The 12681-nt window shown below is 38.0% G+C and overlaps 2 protein-coding genes across 2 annotated transcripts; one reads left to right on the top strand and one right to left on the bottom strand.

Moving 5' to 3' along the window:
- Positions 1 to 206: 206 nt before the first annotated feature.
- On the bottom strand, positions 207 to 1661 carry LOC110933240 (putative pentatricopeptide repeat-containing protein At1g12700, mitochondrial). Its single transcript, XM_022176471.2, has one exon. The coding sequence runs from the start codon at positions 1659 to 1661 to the stop codon at positions 207 to 209; it is 1455 nt and encodes a 484-aa protein (XP_022032163.2).
- An 8792-nt stretch (positions 1662 to 10453) lies between these two features.
- LOC110936207 (cysteine proteinase 15A-like) lies at positions 10454 to 12681 on the top strand. Its single transcript, XM_035989283.1, has 5 exons — positions 10454 to 10640; positions 11816 to 11912; positions 11982 to 11992; positions 12035 to 12106; positions 12605 to 12681. The coding sequence occupies exons 1-5, from the start codon at positions 10454 to 10456 to the stop codon at positions 12679 to 12681; spliced, it is 444 nt and encodes a 147-aa protein (XP_035845176.1).

Raw genomic sequence — 12681 nt, 5'->3', positions numbered from 1 at the left:
GTAAATCTAATATCATTAAACGTTCATGAAGTATCGAAAATTTACCCTTTGGAAGTGACTAGAATTTAGAAATTCCTAAGTTTAGCACCAGGAGGCATATCATTGTTGGGTTCAACTGCTCCTGCATCATGTCCTTTCTGGCTAATATTGCTTCTAAATTCTCATCATTCATGTGTCTTTTCAGACACCTTTCTGAAACTAACGCATCAAAAGCTAGGATCGTCCATTAATTCTTTTGGCACAAGCTTACCTAACAGCTTAAGCATACTTCTATCTAGTAAACCAACTGCGATATGATCTATAAATAACGATAAAGTCGAAGCACCAAGTGAGTAACCTCTATCAACCATTTCCTGTAAAAGCATCACCACATCATCATAGTGCTGGTTCTTTAGATATCCTTGGAGAAGAACACGGTAAGTAACATCATTTGGCGGGCAGCCACTCTCGTTCATTTTAAGAAACAACAACTTGGCTTCCCCCAATAGACCTTCCTGACAAAAACAACTTATCATCACAGTGTATGTACGAACATTAGGTTGCAAGCCTTTATCAATTAGACCTTGGAAAAGAACCCTCGCAATATCCACTTTCCCATATTTTCCTGCACCATCAATGAGGATATTGTACACAACAATATTAGAATTAAGCTTGCTGTTACCCACCAAATGAAACAGAGAGAGCGCATCCTCTACTAGATGGTTGTTGCAAAGGCCATCTAAAACTATTCCATAAGTGCATTCATTTGGAATTTGGCCTTGTGCATGCATCTCATCAAAGAGTTTGCGCGCAGCTACACAACGCCCAACCTGAAACAATCCTTGTAACATGGTGGTGTAAGTGACTACATTGGGTTTTAAACCTTTTACAGTCATTTCATGAAACATTTGCTCAGCCTTCTCAATATTCAGATTCTTGCAATACCCATTCAATAAACTATTGTAAGTAACAACATTAGGAACGAGACCTCTAAGTGTCATTGAATCAAAAATCTCCCTTGCTTTGCTCATTTCGCCTCGTAGACAGTAACCATCAATAAGCGAGTTGTATGTCACTATGTTTGGAACCTTACCTCTCTCAATCATGATGTTGATAACAGCCTCGGCTTCTTTTACTTTACCTTCCTTGCAAAATGCATCAACTAATGCAGTAAAGGTTTTCACATTTGGAGAAATCTTCTCATCCGCCATTTCTTTTAGCATCTTTGAGGCCTCATCCCAATGACCAAACTTACAAAGACCACAAATTAAAGAGTTGTAGGTGATGACATCTGGTAGAATACCTTTGTCAGATACCATTTCTTTAAAGAGCTTGAAAGCATCATCTATCATTTTATCCTTGCAAAGACTATCAATGATGGTGCTATATGTAACAATACTAGGCTTGCAGTTTTTTTGCTCCATCAGCCTGAGCAAAGCAAGTGCTGTAACATTATTACCGAACTTGCAAAGCCCTTTAATCATTGTGTTATACATAACCACATCAGGTTCACAAAGTTTTTGTTTGATGAGCTTCTTGAATAACATCTCTGCTTCAAGAATCCTATCTTCTACAACGAGCCCATCTAAGAGTGCACTAAATATGTAGACATCAGGTGCAATAGCTCGCCTAAAGCAACAACCTAGGAGTGCAAAACCGTCTTTGGTGCGATACAACTGCATGGGATTTTATCAAGAGGGACACCAAGGGAACACATTTGGTTGAAAAGATCAAGTGCATAAGTAAAATGTTTCATTTTAGTAACAGCATTCAACAACTGAGTGAATTTGACAACAGATGGGAGAGGGCGTCTCTGTGACATTTCATCGAACAGGTTGAGTGCATCATTCAAGTTGGTAATTTTATCAACCATAGATCGATTTAAGGAGACACTGGAGCGAAGGAAAGCTTTGTGAGAACCGAATCCTAAACCTAACCGGAAAGATGATAAAAAGGGAGATTCGGAATGAAGAAAGAAGCAGTTGGACCAACCTCTGAATTTGAAGAACACAGAATTTGTGCGATTTATCATCGTCTTCGACTCCAACAACGAAACTCACTTTTGTTTGGTTTTAGGGCATGTTTGGCTACCTTTTGTGAAAATGACTTATCGACTTATTACTTTTTGAAAATGAGTTTTTAAAAAAGTGTTTGGATAGCTTATAGAGTGGGAAAAGCCAATAAGTCAATAAGTTGTTTTTTAAAAAGTGTTTAGTTTAGCTTATTGATGTAAAACGACTAAAAACTAATAAGTCAATAAGTTGGTTCAAAAAGTCACAACATACTAACTTCTCAAAAATGACTTTTTCATGACTTTTTCTCCTTCTCAAAAAGTCATTTTGAAAATGACTTTAAGGTTTGTCAAACACTAAAACTCTTTTTTAGCTTTTTGATTAAGTCAATAAGTAATAAGTTGAGTTGGAAAAGCTTAAGCAAACATGCCCTTAGATGCACTAAGATCTGAAATCCTATCTTATAGGGGTGCTTGGGATTCCTTCTCAAAAACAACTTATTAACTATATAAGTAATAACTTATAAGCTAGAATTTCTAACTTCTCAAAAAGAACTTTTTCACACACAAAAACAACTTAAATAAGTTAAACCAACCACTATAAAAACAACTTATTAACTTTTATAAGTCAATAAGTTATAAGTTGCTCCAAAATAAGCTAACCCGAACACCCACTATATCATTGATTCATTTCACATATCTACCTTAACACTCTGTTCACGAGTAACATTTAGGGTAAATTACACTTTTCGTCCTTTATGTTTTTATCGGATTGCAATATATAACTTTTAACTTCAATAATTACAGGCACAGTCCTTTATTTGGAAAACTCGTTACATCTTTCGTCCTTTAGCATTAACAAGGTTAAAAATTTCAGTTAAATCTATTTGTATAAGGATACTTTGGTCTTTTACCAATCTAATTAAAATATTTTATAAATAAAACAAAAATCAATCAATAAATACACATTCAACTTCATCCCGTCACTCCAATCCACATCTTTTCTCTTCAGCTACATAAACCAACTCTCAAAATCAAAACTTTTTCAACAATACCCACTTTCACAGTTGCATATCTTGAACATCAATGGGTTCCGTAACCCACCACCCCTAACCACCACCACCACCTGTCACTCCTTCCTTTCGCCAGAAGACAAATAGATCTTGTTGGAATTAGATCTCAACGGTGACGGATCCAGCCCCTCTTCCATCGTCGTCGGCAAGCGGTGTTTGAATCTTGAATGGGTTTTCGGAAACTTGACCGGGTTTCTTTGAATCTTGATGGGTTTACGGACAATTTTCCGGTGACTTGTAACCCCTTCTGGTTGTTTAGATATCTTTTGAAGCAAAACCTTTAGTGGGTTTCTTTGAACACCAACAAGGTTTCTTTGATGAAATGCTTGACTCGTGTAGTGTGTTTCTTTTAATGGGTTTCTTTGAATACCAATAAGTGAGAGAAATGGTGTTTGCTTTAATGGGTTTCATGTGAAAGTGAATAAAAAACCAGAAGGTGTTTGACCGAAAACCTATTAGATCTGAACACCAACAAGTTTAAATCTTGATTTGGGTGTTTGTGTAAAGTATGGCCGGAGAAGTAGCGTTTGCTTAGGGTGTGTGAGAGAGAGAGAGAGAGAGAGAGATAGGAGAACGAAGTGGGGGTTTGTTATAAAAAGGAAGAAGTGGTGTTTTTTAGATACGGTGGTAGTGGCAGCGGCTGGCATATGGTGGTGGTGGTGTAGGTCGGTTGAAGAGAAAGAGGGAGTAAGAGATGTCTGAGAGAAAAAATAGGGTTTTATATATAAAAAATGAAATTACCAATTTACCCTCATGTGCAACGCAAATGTTCTAACTTAACTTAAAATTTTAACCAAGTTAGTGCTAAAGTATGAAAGATGTAACGAGTTTTCTAAATAAAGGATTGTGACTGTAATTATTAAAGTTAAATGGCATCCATTGCAATTCAATACAAACATAAACGACGAAAAATGTAATTTACCCTAACATTTAAAGAAGAAAATATAAAGAAAACATGTTTCCGAGTTTTTTTAAGGACACGAGTGGAGGGAAAAGGGAAGAAAATTTGTCCATCATATTGTTTGATAAGGTATTAGTAAATAATTCACTCTAATAAGTTTATAAATGCCCATCTCAGAAAAATATACTTAAAACATTAAGGAAAAGTTATGTCGATCCAACATTGTTAAGTGAGAAGAAAATTATTGTAAAAGAATTACAAATAAAACATATCATATTTATAGTCAAAGGTTCTAGAACATTGAAAACTTACTCCATTGCCTTGTTCAACACCACCTTGGATGAATTTAAACCTCTTCCTAGATACAGCTAAGCAGTGGCAGCTAAGCAGTGGCGTCTCTGAGAATTCATGTACCTTGTTCGAGATTGAAAAAATGTGCAATTCCGTAATGTTTTATTATTATTATTATTATTATTATTATTATTATTATTATTATTATTTAAAATCAAATGGATATTGGGTTCACTAAACCTAATACCAATGGGCTAAGCATAAAAAAATGTTTTGTAAATGAGCCTATTTTGGAGTTGGTACATGTATACAATTAAAAAAAATTAACATATATATCGGATTTTTTTAAAACACGTGCCTCACGAAATCACGGGCCCTGTGCAGTGGTCCTCTCGGCACACCCTCATCACCGCCTCTGGAGCTAATCCCCATTTACAACCCAACCCAACCCAACTTTTAATAAATAAATAATTTCTCTCTCTTCCACCTACACACCCCAACCCATCCCAACCTTTCACACTCGTTAACAAACCAATCTAAACCATTTTTTATTAAATAAATATGGCTTAGGTTATAATTTATTCTATAAAATTTATTATAAATAATAAAAATGTTTATATTACAAAACTTTATTATTGTAAACATAAAAAATTACTAAAAATAAAAAAAAGAAATTTTATCAAAAAAATTTAACAAGACAATATAATGTTGACATGTGGCAAATAAGATAATGTTAGATAAAAAAACAATGAAAATAATATATCAATTTTTATAAATTTTATATCTGCATGTTAAAAAAAAGCTGTGATTTTGGATTTTTAAAAACAATTAAATTTTATAAGTTATAAGAGATAATCTAATTATATTTATAAATAATTATGTTAGAAGGAAAAAAGGAAATATAAATAAATATATCATCGAGATTGTGACATGTGGAAGATAAAGTGTGTGTATGTCACAATTCGTTGACCAGAGTTGGTGGATTTTAATTGAATTTTTCATTTTATTTTTATTATTTTGGAAACATAGTGTTATCGGGACATGTATAAATACCAACTCACAACACATGCTCATTTTCTTCAAAGTTCGAAGCCATATGTTCTTTCTCGACAAGTAAGATAGCGCGTGTGTGTGTGTGATGTGTCATCCAATATATTGATCATTTTGGGTGTTCTGGCCGCGGGTTCATTTGCGGTTACTCACGAGTCATCCAACACATGCTCCTTTAATTTGCAGATGTTCTACCAGAATCAGTAGATTGGAGAGAAAGAGGTGTTGTGGCTCGGGTTAAAGACCAAGGGACGTGCGGTGAGTAAATTTTTTAAGTTGTTGTTGTTGTGATATTTGGACTGTTGATCTAGGTTGATGGGTTATTTTAGGTTAGATGTTATTTTCAAAGGGGCATATTAGAAAAGGGAGAAAGTGGGTGGGTGGGAAAAACAAACATCTTTTATTCCTTCCAAACACGAAACGAGACGAGGGTTTGTTATGTTCGCTTGTAAGCCTTCCACGATCGTTGAGAACGCCCAAGAACCTCTAATCCAGTCGATAAACCCGGTGACTGGTTTCCAGGTCTCATTTGATTTGATCACTTACTTATTTTGTATGGATGTTGTTTTGGTTATTTTGTTCATCTTAGGGATTTATTTTTCAGTTGGTGATTTAGTTTTTAATGGAGCATGGGGATTGATATAGATTATTAGAATATACGTGACTAACTAATAAGTTTTTTTTATATTACAAATAGTTTTCTTTTTAGTTATATCAATTAATCTTTGTTTGTTTGTTTGTTGGATGGATTATAGGGAGTTCTTGGGCATTATCAACGATTGGATCAGTGGAAGCTGTTCACCATATCACTACGGGCAGTGGCGAAGCTTGAAAAAAATGTTCGGGGGGCGGAAGGTACCGGACCTAAAAAAAAATTCTATGTTTGGGTCGGACGTCGGTGATTCGATTCGGGTCAGATCGGATCGGGCCAAATATTAATATCAAATAAAATACGTTCTCAAACATTAAAACGTAAACATTGTTTAACAAACAATTGAACAAAGACACGAAAACATTAAAAGAAGATGAAGGTGGGTACCCGGTGGCCGGTTCTCCTGGATGAAGAATTATAGTTCTACTCGTCTTCCTCTAAGATTTTTGAATTCTTCAATTATGGACTCCGAATCAAAGTTCTCAGTAATCTCCTTTTCTATGTAAATCACCATACTATTTGCTAGATACTGATCTGACATCTTATTGCGAAGTCGATTCTTAAATATTTTCATTGCTGAAAATCCTCTTTCCGTTGTTGCAGTCGAAACTGGAAGCGTCAAGATTAGCCGACACACTCTTTCAACCAATTTGTACATGTTATTTTTCTGACATTGCACAAGAGTTTTGCAAAGATCAGAAAGAGTTGATACCTCACTTAGCTTGGGATTATTTTTTCTTTCAACTTGAAAATTATCCAATTGACAACGTAATAGATTCCTTTCTTTCTCTGTAAAATCGTTAGGATAATACTTCTCAACAAGAAGAACATCATAGCCTTGACCACGGATTTTACTAACATCAAAATTGTAATGCAATAGTGTATTCCACAAATTTACTTTTAAGGTCGGTGATAAAGTATCCGTAACATGAACTAAATCCAAGAACCTTTCCCGTATCACCCCTTCAACATCAACAAATCTTAAAACTAACGCCATTTGCTCTTTTTTTGACTCATCCCGTAACTCATCAACCATAACACAAAACCATGAATCCCCCATTTCACTACGTATATGGTTACGGACTTTATTTGCCATGATACTAAGAATTTCTTGTTAAATATCCGAAGATGTATACTTTATTATTATTATTATTATTATTATTATTATTATTATTATTATTATTATTATTTAAAATCAAATGGATATTGGGCTCTCTAAACCTAATACCAATGGGCTAAGCATTAAAAAATTGTTTTGTAAATGAGCCTATTTTGGAGTTGGTACATGTATACAATTAAAAAAAAATTAACATATATATTGGAGTTTTTTTTAAAAACACGTGCCTCTCGAAATCACGGGCCCTGTGCGGTGGTCCTCTCGGCACACCCTCATCACCGCCTCTGGAGCTAATCCCCATTCACAACCCAACCCAACCCAACCCAACTTTTAATAAACCCATTCACAACCCAACCCGACCCAACTCAACCCAACCCAACTTTTAATAAAAAAATAATTTCTCTCTCTTCCACCTACACACCCCAACCCATCCCAACCTTTCACACTCGTTAACAACCCAACCTAAACCATTTTTTATTAAATAAATATGGCTTAGGTTATAATTTATTCTATAAAATTAATTATAAATAATAAAAATGTTTATATTACAACAGTTTATTATTGTAAATATAAAAAGTTATTAAAAATAAAAAAAGAAATTTTATCAAAAAAAATTCAACAAAATAATATAATGTTGACATGTGGCAAATAAGATAATGTTAGATAAAAAAACAATGAAAATAATATATCAATTTTTATCAATTTTATATCTGCATGTTCAAAAAAACAACTGTGATTTTGGATTTTTAAAAACAGTTAAATTTTATAAGTTATAACAGATAATCGAATTATATTTATAAATAATTATGTTAGAAGGAAAAAAGGAAATATAAATAAATATATGATCGAGATTGTGACATGTGGAAGATAAAGTGTGCGTATGTCACAATTCGTTAACCAGAGGAGGTTGGTGGATTTTAATTGAATTTTTCATTTTATTTTTATTATTTTGGAAACATAGTGTTATCAGGACATGTATAAATACCAACTCACAACACATGCTCATTTTCTTCAAAGTTCGAAGTCATATGTTCTTTCTCGACAAGTGAAGAGGTATGGTCCCAATTCCCTGCCTACATGGCAGGGACCATACCACTTTCTAAGCATACTTGGCAACCACATCAGCAAAGCAATCCAGGAGCTTCTAGAAACTTCTGGAAGATCTGTAGGTGGCACCAAAGATGCTCCACCAGACAAAAAGGGCAACACGTGTCGCCACTCGCAGGACGCCACATAGGCCTGCGACAAATCAGGGGGCAAAGCTGACAACACCAGTACAAGGTTTCCAACATGGACAAATGTAAGCGCGCCACGTGTACCACTACATCAGCCATAACAGAGCAGACCAAGAGGATATTCCCCTTGGTCGGACAGCTGGCGCGCATCCACAGCTGGCACAGCTGCTCCTCCCTTCTTCACCCTCCGGCTATAAATAGGACCCTTCATCATTCAGGTTCAGGATCTTTACACTCTATACTCAATTTATACACACACTGTTTTATTCTCTCAGAACAGTACTTATTCTCACGCCGGAGCCTGGTTAAGAGGGAAAACACCCATCTCCCCCTCTTAACGAGACTAACGGTGTTACTGTTTTACAGGTTTCGAGCTATTGTTACGAGTAAGGAAAGAGGTTGAACCCATAGAAGAAATAACCCCATATATTAACATTGGTGTTAATCGGTGTTTCATCATTGGCGCCATCCGTGGGACTCGAACCCACGAGAACCTTGAGTCAGATTCCAACGAGGAGCGTGCGGCAGGTCATCACAAGCAGGATTGCGTGTCTCCCATGAATCAGCACGAACCTTCTCAAATTGAGGGCTACGAACAACACCAGAGGTAGCACTATCACCACCCCGAACACGTTTGGTGTAGATAGTTTGGCGTGGAGTAGCTTCACTAGACTCCAACTCAGTCTCCACACCCTTACCCTTACCCCCAATACCTTCATCTCCAGCAGCAGCACCACCACCTTCACCCATAGTCTCTGCAACAACCTCAATCGGCTTCTCCTTCTCACCGGCTCCACCGCGCGGAGGGGTTAACCCAACCTACGCGGTTTTTTGCGAGCAGGGGGAGTAATCTGTGAAATATCCACCCTACGCGGTTTTTTGCGAGCCTTGACTTCTGTCATGAAGCAAGCTCGACAGTTAGAAGAAACTCGAATAAACATGAAAGAATAATGCAACCATAAAACCATTACCAGGAGGGGAGGAAGCAGCAAAAATCTCCTCCAAAAGATTCCCGCGTTTCTCACTAAAAATGCCCATGTCAATTTCAGATTCAGAAGGCGCGGGAAAAGCCTCCTTCTGGAGCTTAGCTTTCTTCGCCACAAGAAGTGAAGCAGCCTGCTCATCAAGCTTGCGCTTTTTATCTTCAAGCGCTTTTTTCCTCATATGATCAGTCAAAGTAGACTGATCATCCGGGTCAGATTCCCAAGTTTTCTCACCAACTCCTAGACCAGACAACGTGTCAGAGACAACCACATAATCTAGAAAAGGAAGAGTAGAGGGTCGCTTACGAGAAATACCAGCAGCTCGGCCCTCCGCCCTTTCCTTTTTCTTCCCAGAATTATCAGTCTTCGCCTTTTTTCTTGTCTCCAGCTGTGCAGAAGGGTCAACAGGCATCTCTGCATCAGCAAACTCATTCCGGCACCAACCAAAGCCATCTCTTCCAACTGAGAAATGGCAGTTGCTTTGTGTGTTATCTTTCTATACCAGTCTTGTGCGGCATAATCTCTCATAACATCAACCTTTGGAATCCCTTCACTCACCAACCGATAACGCATATCTATCGGAATCACACCACGACGGATGTAGAAGAATTTTTGCTTCCAGTCGTGCAAACTCTTCAACGGAATAGAACATACCGGAGCAACACCGGTTCGCGCTTGAAACGAATAAAACCCACTGGTATAAGTTACGCTATAAAAGACGTTGAACATCTCAAACGTAGGCTCAATACGGTAAGCCCTGCAAACATACTCGAAATGAGTAATATGTGGAAGCCCAATCGCGTTGATCTGCGAAATATGCAACCCATAATTCCTCAAGACGGAGGCAGTAAACTTCGTAATCGGAAGCCTAAAACTACCATCTCGAAAAAAATGCAGCATACAGAGTGATATAACCCGGAGGAGCATCCAGGGCGGTGGAACCAGCAGGGGGATATTGGGCTCCCCACTCAGGGCGAAAATCCATTCCTTGAACAAGATTATTGAATTCTTCCTCTTTCCATCCAATGACTACCTGGTCCGGACCAGGAGGAGCCCTCCCTTTATATTTTCTCTTCTTCTGAGTAGGATTTGTTCCAGACATGACGAAGATAACTAAAGGTTAAACAACTACTCGAGTAAAGAAAGAAGGAAATGAAAGAGATGGAGAAAAACAAACTTAAGAAATTTGAAAAAAGTAAAGAAGAAGAAGGAGAAACCGTCTCCTATCTATACCCATCGCATTTAATGCGATGGGTAAGGGACCGTCAGAGTCCAAGAAAAGCAAGCAATGAGGGAATGACACGTCAGAAGAGAGAGAAGACGTCACCTCTTTTTTCGGGAAGCATGGGTAACAGGGCCTGACGACGTGACAGAAAGTAACTGAAAAAGCGCATGTTCACCTCCGATAAGACAGGGACATCAGACAGTCACATCAACATCTTCCCCAAGACACCAAAACATCCATCAGAAGGAAACAATAAGTACCATTCGCGATGCGCCATGCGTCCATTTGTCTCACTTTTTATAAAGTGCCAAAACTCATGCGCCATGCGTCCGTTTGGCTCACTTTTTACAAAAGTGTCAAAACCCATGCGCCATGTGTCCATTTGACTCACTTTTTATAAAGTGCCAAACTCATGCGCCATGCGTCCGTTTGGCTCACTTTTTACAAAAGTGCCAAAACCCATGCGCCATGCGTCCATTTGGCTCACTTTTTAAAGTGCCAAAACTCATGCGCCATGCGTCCGTTTGGCTCATTTTTTGTAAAAGTGCCAAAACCCATGCGCCATGCGTGCATTTGGCTCACTTTTTCTAGAATGATAAAACCCATGCGCGGCGCGTCCGTTTGGCTCAATTTTTTTTTTCTAATCACCAAACTACACGCGCCATAAAAACCAATACTCTTATAAGTCCATAATCCCTCCTAGACGATCAACTCAACTAGAAGGCACACTGGACTGGGGGACTTGAAGAGGTATAGTCCCAATTCCCTGCCTACATGGCAGGGACCATACCACTTTCTAAGCATACTTGGCGACCACATCAGCAAAGCAATCTAGGAGCTTCTAGAAACTTCTGGAAGATCTGCAGGTGGCACCAAAGATGCTCTACCAGACAAAAAGGACAACACGTATCGGCACTCGCAGGACACCACGTAGGCCTGCGACAAATCATGGGGCAGAGCTGACAACACCAGTCCAAGGTTTCCAACATGGACAAATGTAAGCACGCCACGTGTACCACTACACCAGCCATAACAGAGCAGACCAAGAGGATATTCCCCTTGGTCGGACAGCTGGCGTGCATCCACAGCTAGCACAGCTGCTCCTCCCTCCTTCACCCTCCGGCTATAAATAGGACCCTTCATCATTCAGGTTCAGGATCTTTACACTCTATACTCAATTTATACATACACTGTTTTATTCTCTCAGAACAGTACTTATTCTCACGCCGGAGCCTGGTTAAGAGGGAAAACCCCCATCTCCCCCTCTTAACGAGACTAACGGTGTTACTGTTTTGCAGGTTTCGAGCTATTATTACGAGTAAGGAAAGAGGTTGAACCCATAGAAGAAATAACCCCATCTATTAACATTGGTGTTAATCGGTGTTTCATCAACAAGTAAGATAGCGTGTGTGTGTGTGATGTGTTATCCAATAATATTGATCATTTTGGGTGTTCTGGCCGCAGGTTCATTTGCGGTTACTCACGAGTCATCCAACACATGCTCCTTTAATTTGCAGATGTTCTAGCAGAATCAGTAGATTGGAGAGAAAGAGGTGCTGTGGCTCGGGTTAAAGACCAAGGGACGTGCGGTGAGTAAATTTTTTAAGTTGTTGTTGTGATATTTGGACTGTTGATCTAAGTTGATGGGTTATTTTAGGTTAGATGTTATTTTCAAAGGGGCAGATTAGAAAAGGGAGAAAGTGGGTGGGTGGGAAAAACAAACATCTTTTATTCCTTCCAAACACGAAACGAGACGAGGGTTTGTTATGTTCGCTTGTAAGCCTTCCACGATCCGATCGTTGAGAACACCCAAGAACCTCTAATCCAGTCGATAAACTCGGTGACTGGTTTCCAGGTCTCATTTGATTTGATCACTTACTTATTTTGTATGGATGTTGTTTTGGTTATTTTGTTCATCTTAGGGATTTATTTTTCAGTTGGTGATTTAGTTTTTAATGGAGCATGGGGATTGATATAGATTATTAGAATATACGTGACTAACTAATAAGTTTTTTTTTATTACAAATAGTTTTCTTTTTAGTTATATCAATTAATCTTTGTTTGTTTGTTTGTTGGATGGATTATAGGGAGTTCTTGGGCATTATCAACGATTGGATCAGCGGAAGCTGTTCACCATATCACTACGGGCAGTGGCGAAGCTTGA

This window comes from Helianthus annuus, chromosome 4 (assembly GCF_002127325.2).
Source record: "Helianthus annuus cultivar XRQ/B chromosome 4, HanXRQr2.0-SUNRISE, whole genome shotgun sequence".
NCBI classification, from domain to species: Eukaryota; Viridiplantae; Streptophyta; class Magnoliopsida; order Asterales; family Asteraceae; genus Helianthus; species Helianthus annuus.
Note: the sequence above shows the minus strand (reverse complement) of the source record. Positions and strands in the feature narration are given on the sequence as shown.

Excerpts from the sequence above, each read along its gene's own strand:
- LOC110933240 (XM_022176471.2), bottom strand. The coding sequence starts at position 1,661 with ATGCAGTTGTATCGCACCAAAGACGGTTTTGCACTCCTAGGTTGTTGC.
- LOC110936207 (XM_035989283.1), top strand. The coding sequence starts at position 10,454 with ATGGAGAAAAACAAACTTAAGAAATTTGAAAAAAGTAAAGAAGAAGAA. Across the intron at positions 10,641-11,815 it reads TCTTTTTTCGGGAAGCATGG|GTTTCGAGCTATTATTACGA; the intron begins GTAACAGGGCCT and ends ACTGTTTTGCAG. Across the intron at positions 12,107-12,604 it reads TAAAGACCAAGGGACGTGCG|GGAGTTCTTGGGCATTATCA; the intron begins GTGAGTAAATTT and ends GATGGATTATAG.